The 15,600-nt window shown below is 43.1% G+C and overlaps 1 protein-coding gene across 2 annotated transcripts; it reads left to right on the forward strand.

Moving 5' to 3' along the window:
- The first annotated feature begins 3,225 nt into the window (after nucleotides 1-3,225).
- LOC108711734 (C-X-C motif chemokine 16) lies at nucleotides 3,226-13,571 on the forward strand. 2 transcript variants are annotated; one of them, XM_018253737.2, is made up of 6 exons: nucleotides 3,226-3,664; nucleotides 7,933-8,065; nucleotides 9,525-9,604; nucleotides 9,713-10,000; nucleotides 10,529-10,744; nucleotides 10,961-13,571. In XM_018253737.2, exons 1-5 carry the CDS (start codon nucleotides 3,613-3,615, stop codon nucleotides 10,729-10,731), a joined length of 756 nt encoding a protein of 251 aa, XP_018109226.1. In that variant the 5' UTR covers nucleotides 3,226-3,612; the 3' UTR covers nucleotides 10,732-10,744; nucleotides 10,961-13,571. The 2 variants fall into 2 exon arrangements, with proteins under 2 accessions (XP_018109226.1, XP_018109228.1); XM_018253739.2 differs by having other exon boundaries at nucleotides 11,008-13,571.
- Nucleotides 13,572-15,600: the final 2,029 nt, after the last annotated feature.

Raw genomic sequence — 15,600 nt, forward strand, 5'->3', positions numbered from 1 at the left:
TGACACTCACTTTGGAAGTTACTATAAATGACAGCGAGTCTCACATCTCAACTCACTGTTCTTCTCTATAGGGTTTGATCATTTCCATCAGGGAGTTCTATTATATCTCCGTCCAGAAATGAATGTCAAAGGTTTCCCATGACCCCCTGACTTCTACAGCCTGGATTTACCCACCAGATTGGATTAGACCCAACTAGTCATCTCCTCACTGTTTACTTTCACCTTGGGGAATCATATTGATGGTGATCTGATGACTGAGACCAAGCAACACCTGAGTATTTATACACAGACCCCACATCCTTACTACAAAATAGATATATAATAATACTAATGTGGCCCCAAAAGAGTGATACTCAGTAGATACCTGCAGCCTTGTGCCTTTATATGGTAACAGAACCCCTCAGTGACTTCTAATATCCTTATCATTTACAGTAGGGGGTACATTATCCCTTATAATACATGAGTGATACTCAGAGTTCCCTGTATAACTCAGCCTGCAGCCTTGTGCCTTTATATGGTCACAGAACAACCCCCTCAGTGACTTCTAATATCCTTATCATTTACAGTAGGGGGTACATTATCCCTTATAATACATGAGTGATACTCAGAGTTCCCTGTATAACTCAGCCTGCAGCCTTGTGCCTTTATATGGTCACAGAACAACCCCCTCAGTGACTTCTAATATCCTTATCATTTACAGTAGGGGGTACATTATCCCTTATAATACATGAGTGATACTCAGAGTTCCCTGTATAACTCAGCCTGCAGCCTTGTGCCTTTATATGGTCACAGAACAACCCCTCAGTGACTTCTAATATCCTTATCATTTACAGTAGGGGGTACATTATCCCTTATAATACATGAGTGATACTCAGAGTTCCCAGTATAACTCAACCTGCAGCCTTGTGCCTTTATAAGGTCACAGAACAACCCCTCAGTGACTTCTAATATCCTTATCATTTACAGTAGGGGGTACATTATCCCTTATAATACATGAGTGATACTCAGAGTTCCCTGTATAACTCAGCCTGCAGCCTTGTGTCTTTATATGGTCACAGAACAACCCCTCAGTGACTTCTAATATCCTTATCATTTACAGTAGGGGGTACATTATCCCTTATAATACATGAGTGATACTCAGAGTTCCCTGTATAACTCAGCCTGCAGCCTTGTGTCTTTATATGGTCACAGAACAACCCCTCAGTGACTTCTAATATCCTTATCATTTACAGTAGGGGGTACATTATCCCTTATAATACATGAGTGATATATGTAGATACATAGAGATAATGTACTGTGGGGGCATGTACCTGTAGCTCAGGCATACCTCCCAACTGTCCCGTTTTTAGAGGGATAGTCCCTCTTTTGACAGCTCAACCCGCAGTCCCTCGTTTGTACTGGAAAGTCCCGTTTTTCTCTGCACTGAACAGCCAGAAAAAGAAACAAAGTTCTTAACTTAGCTTTTGGCAGAGAGCCCAGAACAGCCACAGCTGCAGATAAGATACTTTTGTAACAATTTTGAAATAAGCAAATAAATAATTGTAACTCTACAAGATAACGGTTCTCTTGGGAGAAGTTAGACTCACAGCTTAAAGGGCAATTGATCTTCGTTAGCAAAACTGTAATAACTAAAATGGTAATTAGTGGGTGTGGCCACATAAATGGGCGTGGGCAAAAATTGCATAGCGCAGCTAATTTTTCGTCCCTCTTTTTATTTCCAAAGTGTTGGGAGGTATGTAGCTGGCTTAAAAAACGAATCACTGATTGGTTGCTATGGGTAACTGCCCAGGTGCAAATTTGCTCAATGTTTATAAATAAGCCCCATCGTGTATGTAGAGCAAACAGGACTGGCATGCGGGTCTATAAATAGGGCTGATCTACAACTTCCTACATACAGCAGCATTAAATCTCTCTTATTCTGTACATTGTGGGCTGCCTAATTATGTATTCACTTCCCATAGTGATATATGACACTTGCACAGGTGGCACTTGCACACTGACATCATACAGCCCTGCCTGGTTCCTACGTCCCATTACCACTCTGGGTGACAATAGGGTGCAAACGTCCAGCCACTTACTGTCTCCTAATAGGCTATACCTTAGCAACCAACCAGAACATCCCCCAGCCCTGAATGATAAAGCACTTGTAATCCCAATATGGAGCCTGTTCCCTAACTCGGTGTTCATTTAAAGGGGTTGTTCACCTTTAAATGAACTTTTAGTATGATGTAGAGAGGGATATTCTGAGACAATTTGCAATTGGTCTTCATTTTTTATTATTTGTGGTTTTTGACTTATTTAGCTTTTTACTCATCAGCTCTCCAGTTTGCAATTCCACCCGTCTGGTTGCTAGGATAGAAATGACCCTAGCAACCATGCATTGATATGAATAAGAGACTAAGAATATGAATAGGAGAGGCATATGAATAGTAAAAAGTAGCAATAACAATATATTTGAAACTTTTAAAAATCATTCTTTTTTTTTTTTAGATGGGGTCAGTGACCCCATTTGAAAGCTGGAAAGAGTCAAAAGAGTAAAAACCATAAAATATGTAAATAATAATAATAATAATAATAATAATAATAATAATAAAATATGAATAATGAAGACCAATTGAAAAGTTGCTTAGAACTGGTGGTTTTACAACATACCTAAAAGTTAACTTAAAGGTGTACTGCCCCTTTAATAAACTGAATATACAAAAAAAGACCTCCATTCCATGAGTCCATTATTTTCCTATGGCACCTGAGTCTGTATATGAAGAGTTGTGTCCTGAGTCTGTTGTACAGGATGAGGCTCCTCCCCCCGCCCCAGAGAAGTGCAAAGTTTAATCAGGGTCTTGTCTCCTATAGCAACCAAGTATCTACTGGGCAAACACAATGGTTGTCATGGGGACTCAGACCTGGACCGTGTCCTAATTATTACACTGGATCTTACACAGTCGAAGTGGCTGCAGAGACACTTTTGCAGTTGGTCTTAATGGTTTCAGTTCTTACTAAAAAGATAAGTAAGACCAATTGCAAAGATTCTCAGAATCTCTCAGTCTTCGCTGTACTGAGGGTTACTTTTAAGATGAAATACCCCTTAAACGGGACACAATACGAAGCAGGAGCTTCATCATTTCTTTGCAGTTGGTCACTTTATTAAAACAAATAAAACAGGAGGAGGGGAAATTCCCGTGAAATGTTGTAAAGTCACGTGACTATATACAGTGTAATCACACACTGAGTCAGAGTTGTCTACTGATAGTGAAAGTGACAGTTAGAGCAGTCAGTGCTGCGGAGAGACGGGGCTGCTGTATTCTCACACTCAGGCTCACACTCACACTCAGGCTCACACTCAGGTAAATACTCACACTCAGGCTCACACTCAGGTAAATACTCACACTCAGGCTCACACTCAGGTAAATACTCACACTCAGGCTCACACTCAGGTAAATACTCACACTGAGGCTCACACTCAGGTAAATACTCACACTCAGGCTCACACTCAGGAGGCAGAGAAGAAGCTTTGTCTGTGAGTGGAGTGGAAGGAAGAAGGAGAGAAGGGGAGACAGTTGAGAAGGAGTCAGTTCAGGATATAACAGGAGACCTGTCTCTGTCTCTGCTGGAATGTCTCAGCCAGTCCTCCTGCTCCTTGTCTGGCTGATGTCTCTTCACTCAGGTGAGTGTCCCTTATACCTGTCTCTGTAGCACAAGCAGCACTCGCTTCTATGTCACGTGACCTGTCCTACCAGGGGCCACACACTCCTCCCCCTGAGCCCCAGAGCTGACAATCCCTGCGACATACTGAGTCCTGGGCTAAAGGCACAACATAGGGAGAGAAAAGAGAGGAAGAGAAACATGGGAAGGAGAAGAGATTATAATGAGGAGACGGGAGAGAATTAGGAGGGCAGAGGAAACTAGATTTGGGAATAAGAAAGAAAACCATTGTGTGTGTGTGTGTGTGTAGATCACTGGACATTGTGTGTCTATGATTAATGGGGATTGTGTGCTGGTAGGATTTAGTTATATACCAGCTGGATTACTGGGTGTTGGGGGCAATCTGAGTTTTTATTTGTGCCCTGGGTACCCCTGGAACTATAGCAGGGTGACTGTTACCCCAATGTTTCTATATATCTGTAACCTTGTTATGAGCTAAGGGGCCCAGCCTGAAGGTCAGTTAGGGGGAGATTTGGGGTGAGTGTTTATTTGTACCCTGGGTACCCCTGGAACTATAGCAGGGTGACACCCCAATGTTTCTATATATCTGTAACCTTGTTATGAGCTAAGGGGGCCCAGTCTGAAGGTCAGTTAGGGGGAGATTTGGGGTGAGTGTTTATTTGTACCCTGGGTACCCCTGGAACTATAGCAGGGTGACTGTTACCCCAATGTTTCTATATATCTGTAACCTTGTTATGAGCTAAGGGGCCCAGCCTGAAGGTCAGTTAGGGGGAGATTTGGGGTGAGTGTTTATTTGTACCCTGGGTACCCCTGGAACTATAGCAGCGTGACTGTTACCCCAATGTTTCTATATATCTGTAACCTTGTTATGAGCTAAGGGGGCCCAGTCTGAAGGTCAGTTAGGGGGAGATTTGGGGTGAGTGTTTATTTGTACCCTGGGTACCCCTGGAACTATAGCAGGGTGACTGTTACCCCAATGTTTCTATATATCTGTAACCTTGTTATGAGCTAAGGGGCCCAGCCTGAAGGTCAGTTAGGGGGAGATTTGGGGTGAGTTTTTATTTGTGCCCTGGGTACCCCTGGAACTATAGCAGGGTGACTGTTACCCCAATGTTTCTATATATCTGTAACCTTGTTATGAGCTAAGGGGCCCAGCCTGAAGGTCAGTTAGGGGGAGATTTGGGGTGAGTGCTTATTTGTACCCTGGGTACCCCTGGAACTATAGCAGGGTGACTGTTACCCCAATGTTTCTATATATCTGTAACCTTGTTATGAGCTAAGGGGGCCCAGTCTGAAGGTCAGTTAGGGGAGATTTGGGTGAGTGTTTATTTGTGCCCTGGGTACCCCTGGAACTATAGCAGGGTGACACCCCAATGTTTCTATATATCTGTAACCTTGTTATGAGCTAAGGGGGCCCAGTCTGAAGGTCAGTTACGGGGAGATTTGGGGTGAGTGCTTATTTGTACCCTGGGTACCCCTGGAACTATAGCAGGGTGACTGTTACCCCAATGTTTCTATATATCTGTAACCTTGTTATGAGCTAAGGGGGCCCAGTCTGAAGGTCAGTTAGGGGGAGATTTGGGGTGAGTGTTTATTTGTGCCCTGGGTTCCCCTGGAACTATAGCAGGGTGACTGTTACCCCAATGTTTCTATATATCTGTAACCCTGTTGTAAGCTTCTTAGTCAAATGTTATAAATAAAAAGGATTGCGTCTCCACCTGTGATTATCCGGCTCCATGTCAGCGTCTCTTCCTCCAATTCACATCTCATTATCATCTCATTATCATCTCTTTATCTGTGTGTCATTAGAAGAAACCAGTGTAGTCTTGGCATCGCCATCTCTCTGCTTGTCAGATTAGATTTGTCTAGGGGAAGATTGTAAGAAAATACTGGGAGAAATATGGGGTTATACCCACTGTATAAGTCTGAGCTTGGTCTGATATATATATATATATATATATATATATATAATAATGGTGTTGGTTGAGGTTGGGTGTGGGTTGGTGAGTCACATGGGGACAATAATGTGACTGTAATTAAATAGTGATTGCCACAGACAGGGAATCCCCAGGGATCTGTTCTTACCCCACCCCAGTGCCCCATCTTTCCCATTGCCAGGTTACACTGGAATCAGAAGTTAGATTGTAAGCTCCTGTGGTGCATGATATCATAGTAAGTTAGATTGAAAAAAGACACACAAAGCCCATCAAGTTCAACCTTTTAACTGTATTTTAAGCTGCCAGTTGTTGACGACATATTCTCTATGAAATTAATATAATTGTATATATAGGTATAGAGCTTGTAGAACCCCATTAGGTGACTCTCTGCACTTGTACAATCCCCCGTGTACATCAGATCGATGTCACTGCTCTTGTACCTCTGGCTGCTTCTGCCAGTTGGGGGTCACATAGAAGGGGCCCTGAGCTATGAAGATACTGATCAGCACAGGGGCCCCAGCTGGTAGTGCCGAGTGTTTGGGCAGGTAGAGACTGGCCCCTGAGCACTTACAGGAGAAGGAAAGAATGTTCTTTATTGTTACCTTTTGTCTGTCTCTCTACTTGTCCCACCAATCAGTTGCCAGTGAGGCTCAGCCTGGGCACCGGCTCTCTAGTGATTGTGACAAATTGTATAAACTCAGGAATAGTGAGTGACAGGGATACCTCCCAACTGTGCTGTTTTGAGCGGGACAGGGCCGGGTTTTGACAGCTCAACCCGCAGTCCCAGATTGTTACTGAAATGTCCCTACATTCTCTTTCATCTCCTGCACTGAACTGCCAGAAAAAGATACAGAGTTTCTAAATGTAATTGGCTTTTGGCAGAGAGCCCAGAATAGGTGGCAGGTGCACTTAGATACTTTTGTAATAATTTAAAGTGGACCTGTCACCCAGACACAAAAATCTGTATAATAAAAGTCCTTTTTAAATTAAACATGAAATCCAATTTCTATTTTTCATTAAAGCATTCATAGCTGTTGTAAGCTCATTTAAAAATCTCAGCTGTCAATCAAATATTGCCTGCCACTCCTCTATGCCAATGGCATGGAGGCAGGGCAGGCAATTACTTTCACTTTCCATTCAGCACTTCCTACATGTCACTGCTCTCCACACATTCCCCCAGTTCTCTTCACCATTTAATTGTGTAGCCAGGGCATGGGGATGGACATCAGGTCCCCCATTCTGGTGCACAAACAAGATTCTGAGATGATACAAGACTTGTCTTAATAACAGTGTCCGCATTTACCAGAACCCACAGATTGCCAGTCTGGGCCTGCATCCAAGTCCCTTCCAGATCCCCCTCCCCTATACATCAGGCTCCTGATCTGTCCCAATCCCCCCCCCCCAAATAAAATGTGTCAGTCCTACCAGTCGCCCTACAATTGCCCCGGGCTCTTTGATGCACTTGCAGCCCATTATGGTGCCATTCATGTTATAACGAGGCTGACAGATAATGCTGGCGATTGCAGTGGAGCTGGATTTGACTGTTTAAAGGGGAACTAAACCCTAAAAATGAATATGACTAGAAATGGAATCTTTTATATACTGAACCTATTGAACCAGCCTAAAGGTTCAGCTTCTCTATAGAAGAAATGATCCAGCCCAGGAGTTACCCATTTTGGATTTTGTTTGGTTTTTTTGTTCGGATTTTGATCTTGTGTGTCGGTCCCTACGCTCAGTAACTGACAATATCCCATAGAAGATTGGGAGCTACTGGGGCATCTTTGGAGACACAGATCTTTACTGCTAAAGGGCTGGGGTTGAGTTGGGCTGGTACAGAATAGAGTTGGTACCTTTCCCAGTGTATAACTCCGGCTGTGATGTAACGAGAGCAGATTAATTACATGAAAGGGAATATCAATGACCTACTGGGGCAGACTGATGATGATGACTGATGATATCGGGGGTGGGGCTATGATTTGTCGATCGGCCAATTGCCACATCAGTCTCAGGTAATTCTGCCTGGGTTTCTTAATTTAAAAATCTTTCACAAAGGATTCGTCCGAATCCCATATAGTGAATTAGGTGGGTCCCTATTTAAAACCCATATCTGGGACTGAGTTCAGTGGACCCCTCAGGGTCATTATTTTAGGACCCACCCTGAATACATTGTTCTAAGGGTCTGTATCTTTTATAATTACAGCCCTTATAAAGATGAATGGCTGCCCACACCTGCCCCCTACAGGCTGATTTCTGTATCTCATCCCCGGGATCTGTGTGTTCCCCCAGCATGATTGGCATTTCACAGTGACTTATGTCCGTCTCTCTCCCATAGCTGTAGCGCAGTACGCTGAGAAAGGAGGCTGCTGTGACCATCTGCAACCCAAGAAAAGGCCGGAACCGGACATGTTGAAATTGTATAAGCAGAAAGTGAAGACTTATGTTGAATGCCCTCACAGCAGAGTCCAGTATGAACGACTTTATCTATTCATTTCTACTCCCCCAACTCACCTCATCCGAATATTAAAGGGGTGGTTCACCTTTAAAGGGATCCTGTCATCGAAAAACATGTTTTTTTACAAAACGCATCAGTTAATAGTGCTGCTCCAGCAGAATTCTGCACTGAAATCCATTTCTCAAAAGAGCAAACAGATTTTTTTATATTTAATTTTGAAATCTGACATGGGGCTAGGCATATTGTTAATTTCCCAGCTGCCCCTGGTCATGTGACTTGTGTCTGCACTTTAGGAGAGAAATGCTTTCTGTCAGGCTGCTGTTTTTCCTTCTCAATGTAACTGAATGTGTCTCAGTAGGACCTGGATTTTACTATTGAGTGTTGTTCTTAGATCTACCAAGCAGCTGTTATCTTGTGTTAGGGAGCTGTTATCTGGTTACCTTCCCATTGTTCTGTTGTTTGGCTGCTGGGGGGGAAAAGGGAGGGGGTGATATCACTCCAACTTGCAGTACAGCAGTAAAGAGTGATTGAAGTTTATCAGAGCACAAGTCACATGACTGGGGGCATCTGGGAAATTGACAATATGTCTAGCCCCATGTCAGGTTTCAAAACTGAATATAAAAAAATCTGTTTGCTCTTTTGAGAAATGGATTTCAGTGCAGAATTCTGCTGGAGCAGCACTATTAACTGATTCATTTTGAAAAAATGTATTGTTATTGATATTTTTTATTACTCGTTTTTCTATTCAGGCCTCTCCTATTCATATTCCAGTCTCTTATTCAATTCAATGCATGGTTGCTGGGGTAATCCGAACCCTAGTAACCTGATTACTGAAATTACAAACTGGAGAGATGCTGAATAAAAAGCTATTAGGGATGCACTGAATCCAATATTTGGGATTCAGCCAGATCCCCGAATCCTTAATGAAAGATTTGTCCGAATACCGAACTGAATCTGAATCCTAATTTGCACATGCAAATTAGGGTCAGGAAAGGAAAAAATGGAAAAAATTCTTCTTTTGTGGTGAAAAGTCATGTGATTTCCCTACCCGCCCCTAATTTACATATGCAAATTAGGATTCGGATTGGCCAGGCACAAGGTTTCGGCTGAATCTGAATCCTGCTGAAAAAGGCTGAATCCTGGCCAAATCCTGAACCGAATCCTGGATTCGGTGCATCCCTATAAATAACTCAAAAAACAGGTAACTCCAAGGTGAACCACCCCTTTAACAGCAATTACTATTGCTCAGCCTACAAGATTAAAAAAACAAATAAATGAAAGCAAGAATCCGATTGGTTGCTATGTGTCGCCACTCTTTTGGTTAACCCTCCCCTGTGCCGGTTAAGAAAAAAAAAAAAAAAAAAGATTTGACAAATGAATTTTCTCTTAATTGCTAAATCTTTATTTGCAAACTCCTACGTGGGTTTTTGTTCTTCTCCTCCTCTGTAACTGGGTCCTGCCTTTCCCTCTAGATTGAAATTTCCCAATAGAAACGTGTGCGCTTCAAAACATGACGAGTGGGTCCAGGAACTGATATGTCACATAAAAAAAGGTAAGGGCAAAATGATGTCATACGGTGATGTCACAGAAGCATGATGGCGTGTAAGCTCTGCAGATTTTGAGCTCTACTCTGATATCAGTGTCATTCTCTTATGTGCAGACAGTACAGACAGTTTCTGTGCCAAATATAAGGATCCTGCATCAGGTCCGGATTATTCCAAGGGCTCTGAGCAAGCTCCACCCACAATCCCTCCAGCCAGAGCAGAGTCCATCACAGAAAGCAATAGCAAGCAGGCACCGGGGGTTGTGGTGACACAACCTGTGTCTATTGTCACATCACACAGACCCACAAGTGGTAAAGAAGAGGCGCCAACAGAATACGCAGCTGTGCCAAGCGATAATGAAGCCGCGCCAAGTGAATACCCAGTGGTAAACCAAGAGGGAGAAGGTATTTTGTTGGTCTTCATTAATTGATGGGCGAATTTCTCCCGTTTTGCTTCGTAAAAAAAAATGCAAAATGGCGAAAAATTTGTGAAACTCGAAAATTGCCGCCCGCGTCGATTTTGGACGCACATCCAAAAAGTTGCTTGCGTCAATTTTGACGCCGGCGTTAAACCCAATGGGCCTACGAATTGTGTTTATGTGCGGTGATTTTGTAGCGAACGACTTTTCGGACGCGCGTCCAATTTTTTGGCGTGGCGGGAGTTTCGCAAATTTATTCGCCGGTGGCGAAACGCGGCTGATGTCTCATGGGTGTAAGGGATCTCCTGCATTGCTCAGTAATTGCCATTGATTGGCCTGCCAGCAGAATCATGCAGTGCAACACTGAACATCTAATGTCTAAAGTTTACCCATAACAACCAATCAGGGGCTTGCTTTCAAGTTGCTTGGTTGCTAGGGGTTACAAGACCTCTATGTGCCTCTGCCCTTTTAGCACAATGATTCTTACCCCTCTCATCTCACCTGTCCCTATCAGACTCAGAGAGACTTGAAGATTCCAAATGGAAGGACAGGAAGGAAGCCGGCATCACGTCATCTACGAGAACAGCGATAATATCGTTAGTATTTATCAGCCTTTTCCTCATGGCCCTCGTTGCCTTCCTGATCTGCAGAACGAGGAAAAGACAAGAATCCCATACGGAACTGGAGAAAATGGGACTGTCCTCCTCTGAGGAGTGACAGCCAATGACAGGTAACGACAACAACAAATTGATTTTATGGCTTTTGGCTTTTTTTGCTCAGCAGCAATCTGGTTGCTAGGCCCCAGTATACCCTAGCAACCAGACAGTGGTTTGAATAAGAGACTGGTTGATGAATAGGAGAGCACCTGAATGGAAAATAAATGTGATTTGGGGCAGATCTAGCTTAAATAGGCATGTTAATGGTTAATTTTACCTTTTCTCTACAGGAGACTAACATCTTAACCCTTTCCTAATCATCTGCACTGGCTTTTAGTTGGGACGCAGGCGCAGGATCTCGCAGAAGGCAGGAGGCATATGGAGAAATACAACAGAAATGTTGGCAGTGGAGGAGACCGGGAACGTTCCTTAGGGTTCGGTATCATTGCACATAGGAAGAGGCTAAACGCTGGCTGATGAGGAAGCGACATCTCTCTGACCTCCGGTTCTTCTGCAGATCAGTCGTCCAACTCTGCTGTTGCACTGCTGCTTACAAGCATTTTTATTAACCATCTTTTCCCACAATGCAACACAAATACTGAGGAGTCAGGCCCCACTGGAGGAAAGTCACACAGGGATGTGCTTCTCCCCATGGGAACACTCTATGGACCCAACTCCATCTCCACCCCATGAGGATACTATATGTTCTCAACTTCATCTCCAACCCATGGGGATACTCTATGGGCTCAACTCCATGAGGATAGTCTATGGACCCAACTTCATCAGCTCTAGCTTCTATATATGGGAATACTCTATGTTCTCAACTCCATCTCCACCCCATGGGGATACTCTATGGACCCAACTCCATCAGCTCTAGCTCCTACCCATGGGGGTCCTCTATGTTCTCAACTTCATCAACTCCATCTCCACCCCATGGGGATACTCTATGGGCTCAACTTCAGCACCACTGCAGGATTTCATGCACTGTTTCTATTGACCTTTGTACTTCAAAAATTAACAAATGGTGGGGGGCAAGTGGAAATAACGGGTACCTTCCTTCCACTATCCAATGATTAAAATACAAAAACGTTCATCCGCTTGCCAAAAAAAAGTGAGCATATATCTTATGAGATCAAATTTGACACCAATTCACACCACATACCAACGTTTTGCGGTGGTGTGTTACCCAATTCCACACCCAAGGAAACCCGAAAGGTTGGTACGTGGTTTAAATTGGTGTAAAAGCCATGAAATAAATTTTGGCAAGTGGATGAAAGTTTTTTTGTGTTTTATTCTATTGACTTTTGGCCAATAGAAATAAACAAGGATTTATATATTTATTCTTTTTGCCTGCCTTTGTCTGATCTATTGGAAATATATATTTTTATGTTGTTTATTGTGCCTGTTCAGATGCTTGCACTTTGATATATGGATATACAGTATATATATAGTTTTGTCTAACGTAATAGTAATTGCAGGGTGAAGCAGGTCCTGTGGTTCTGATCCCTGAGGTCAGGTAAATGGAACATCTCTGCTCATAGTGATATAAAGGAAACGAGGTATAAATACGTAGGTCGAGCTGTGAGCTGAGGGACCGTAGCTTTGCTATTTGGCCAAACACGTGGCTAATGGACAACAAAGTGGCCCCTGGGATCTCAGCCAAGTAAAGGCATAAAGACATTCACCCAAACGTGGTGATCAAAGTATCAACCCCCGTGTGGCCCCTGCAGTTCCAGGTTGATTCTGGACTATTTTCCATTTTGGATGGTCACATCTGGGGCCAAAATAAATGGAGATGGAGGTTCCATTTCCACCCTCCAGGAACCAATATCTCGGGGATGGCGGGTCAAAATCTCTGCATTGGTTTGGCGTTACCGCTGCCCTAAAACACAGGCCCAACTGCAGTAGCTGCCTCTCCCACATGGAATAATGAGCTGCTCTGCGATTGGACGAGACTGTATTTTGGGGTCCTGGGATATGGAGCTTGAGCATTACTCACTATGACTTGTAGTCACTAATAATACCCCAGTCTCTGTTCCCCTTACTCACTCGCCTCTCTCCAGCCCACGTCCCCTTATTCTCGTCTCCACTTCCCCTTATTCTTATCTTCACTTCCCCAAAACAGAGTCTAAAGATGGTTCTGCTCCAGCCTCTCATATCCCCCTGCCACACGTGATACCAAGACAAATCTGTAGGAGACCCATGTGGCACACAGAAGCGGCAGTTAGGAAGTCTTTCCTCTACTCCCTGCAATCATGGGCAATATGCAGGTGGAACAATATTAGCTTGTCCCAGAATCTCACACCAAGCAGAGTGGAACAACAAATAGGTTAAAAATACTGCCCATAAGTTTTTGGGGTTCAGTACCAGCCCAAGGCCCCACCATTTAGCAATGAACCTCTGAAGATGCCCCAGTAGCTCCCCATCTTCTCATCTGCCAATTCCCAGCACATACTCTGTGCTGCTGACAGTTGCAATACACAATATATATATATATATATATATATAAAATAAACCAGACAATACAAGGCTGATGATGAATACAGAAGCCCCTGTGGAGCAGCTGGAAGACGAGAGCTATTTGCACAATAACGAGGATGAAGTGTCAGCCAGCTGCAACTGCCAGCTTGCATCATTAACCAAACAGCTGCTTTCAGCCATGGGAAACTCAACAAGGAAAGAGTAATGTAAACCATATGCTTGCTTTGTGCCTGAAACATTCTGATGCTTCTCCCAGTGGAGGAGCCGGCAGCTTTGGTAGTGTAGGGCCCCAGGCCAGGGAACACTGTCCCTTTAATTTCTAGCATCACTAGATTGAATGAGTACCAATATGTCTGCTGCACGTGCCTGTGTCTTTAAGAACCTTCAATAAAAATTGGGGAGCACCCCGTTTGCAAAGTGCAGGTACTGACTCCTTTCTGTTTTGTGAATCCGATGATTTCTATTCACTGCATGGAATGTGGCCCTTCAGCGACTGGGGTGGTACAAACCCCGCCTTCAGCTGACAGTGAGACCTACCTATCATTATCCATCATGTATATAGAGAGTAGACATCAGTCCCTTCCATTCAACAACCATTTAGGCAACAGTAATAAAAATTCATATTTAAAGGGGAAGTAAAGTGTAAAATAGAATAAGACTACAAATGCTGTATTTTGTATCCTAAACATAAACATGAACTTACTGCACCACAAGCCTAATCAAACAAATGATTTATGCTTTCAAAGTTGGCTACAGGGGGTCACCATCTTGTAACTTTGTTATACATCTTTGCAAGACCAAGACTGTGCACATGCTCAGTGTGATCTGGGCTGCTTAGGGATCGTCATAAATTATCAAAACAGCACAAGTCAAATAATATCTGCCAGAAGCCGATACAACAAGACTGATTAATAATCAGAATATACAGACTGCACTGGCTCCTGTGTTGTCATGTAATCTAATGTGGATTTTATAGTTTTTGTATTGTTTAATACAAACTTTCTCCAACTCTGCAGAACCAGTGGCTGCAGCAAAATAATCCTCCAAATAGAATCCCAGTTTATCTGTTTAAATCTGGCTCCATGATCTTTGTCCCTGCAGCTGGAGTTGGAAACAGTAAAGGGGATGTAAAGGCAAAAATAAAAACCAATACAAATCTCTACACAGTCGCTGACTGCTCTACAGATAAACAAACAAAGCTGCTTGAGTTCTGCATGGCTGGGAAGTAAGGCGGGGGCTCCCCCTGCTGTTCATAAGTATGATTGTTTCCCTGCAGAGCAGTTAGGGACCGTCTGACAATTCCTATCCACAGCAGTAAATGAAGGGAGAATTTCACTGCATACAGTCAGGTTTCTTATATAAATGGTACACATTTTGTAATCAAAGCATATTGGAGATAGGTTTCTTTTTTACTAAATAAATGGGATTTTATTCTTTTGCCTTTACATGCCCTTTAAACCTCCAGGGCTAGGGCTTGAGCATGCTCAGTTTGCTCCTCTTCCCCTCCCTGCTGTAATCTGAGAACAGAGATTTGAGTGAGCAGGGAGAGACTCAGGCAGGAAGTGATGTCACACCAAGCTAATATGGCAGCTGCTATGCTAACCAAACAGAGAGCTTCTAGAGCTGATTACTCAGGTATGGTAAAGCATTCTGCAGAATAAATATAGTCTTATAACTTGCACTATTGTGGCTAATCTATTGGCAATATACTGCTTCGGTAGCTTTCCTTCTCCTTTAAGAGCGATGATTCCATTGAGTCACATGAGGCTGAAATTACTCATGGTTTAAGTTAAGTTTTAGTATGTTATAGAATGGCTCATTCTAAGCAGCTTTTCTATTGGCCTTCATTTTTTATAGTTTCTGAATTATTTTCTCTCCTACTTCTGACTCTTTCCATCTTTCAAATGGGGGTCACTGACCCCATCTAAAAAACAAATGCTCTGTAAGGCTACAAATGTATTGTTATTGCTACTTTTTATTACTCCTCTTTCTATTCGGGCCTCTCCTATTCATATTCCAGTCACTTATTCAAATCAGCGCATGGTTGCTAGGGGAATTTGGATCCTAGCAACCAGAAACTGCAAACTGGAGCCGCTGAATAAAAAGCTAAATAAGTCAAAAACCACAAATAATAAAAAACAATTACAAATGTCTCAGAATATCCCTCTGTACATCATACTGACAGTTAATTTAAAGGTGAACAACCCCTTTATCAGGTGGGTCCCTCCTCTCTAGACTGCAGTGTATGAAGAGCTCAGACACAAGATTAGGGGGTCCATGTATGACAGAAGCAAATGGCAGTCAGTAAGTATTGACAGGGCTGCTGCAGAGATGAGAGCGACACTATCACAAGGATATTGTGTTACACACACACCTGCCTCTCTCAGTGTATTACAATAAAAATGTAGTCAGACAAAGCCACATACAGAGGCAAAACAGGTTTTTCCAG

Source organism: Xenopus laevis, chromosome 3L (assembly GCF_017654675.1).
Source record: "Xenopus laevis strain J_2021 chromosome 3L, Xenopus_laevis_v10.1, whole genome shotgun sequence".
Taxonomy (NCBI): Eukaryota; Metazoa; Chordata; class Amphibia; order Anura; family Pipidae; genus Xenopus; species Xenopus laevis.

Coding starts and splice junctions, on each gene's coding strand:
- LOC108711734 (XM_018253737.2), top strand. CDS start 3,613: ATGTCTCAGCCAGTCCTCCTGCTCCTTGTCTGGCTGATGTCTCTTCAC. Junction 3,665..7,932: donor GCTGATGTCTCTTCACTCAG/GTGAGTGTCCCT, acceptor TCTCTCCCATAG/CTGTAGCGCAGTACGCTGAG. Junction 9,605..9,712: donor GATATGTCACATAAAAAAAG/GTAAGGGCAAAA, acceptor TCTTATGTGCAG/ACAGTACAGACAGTTTCTGT.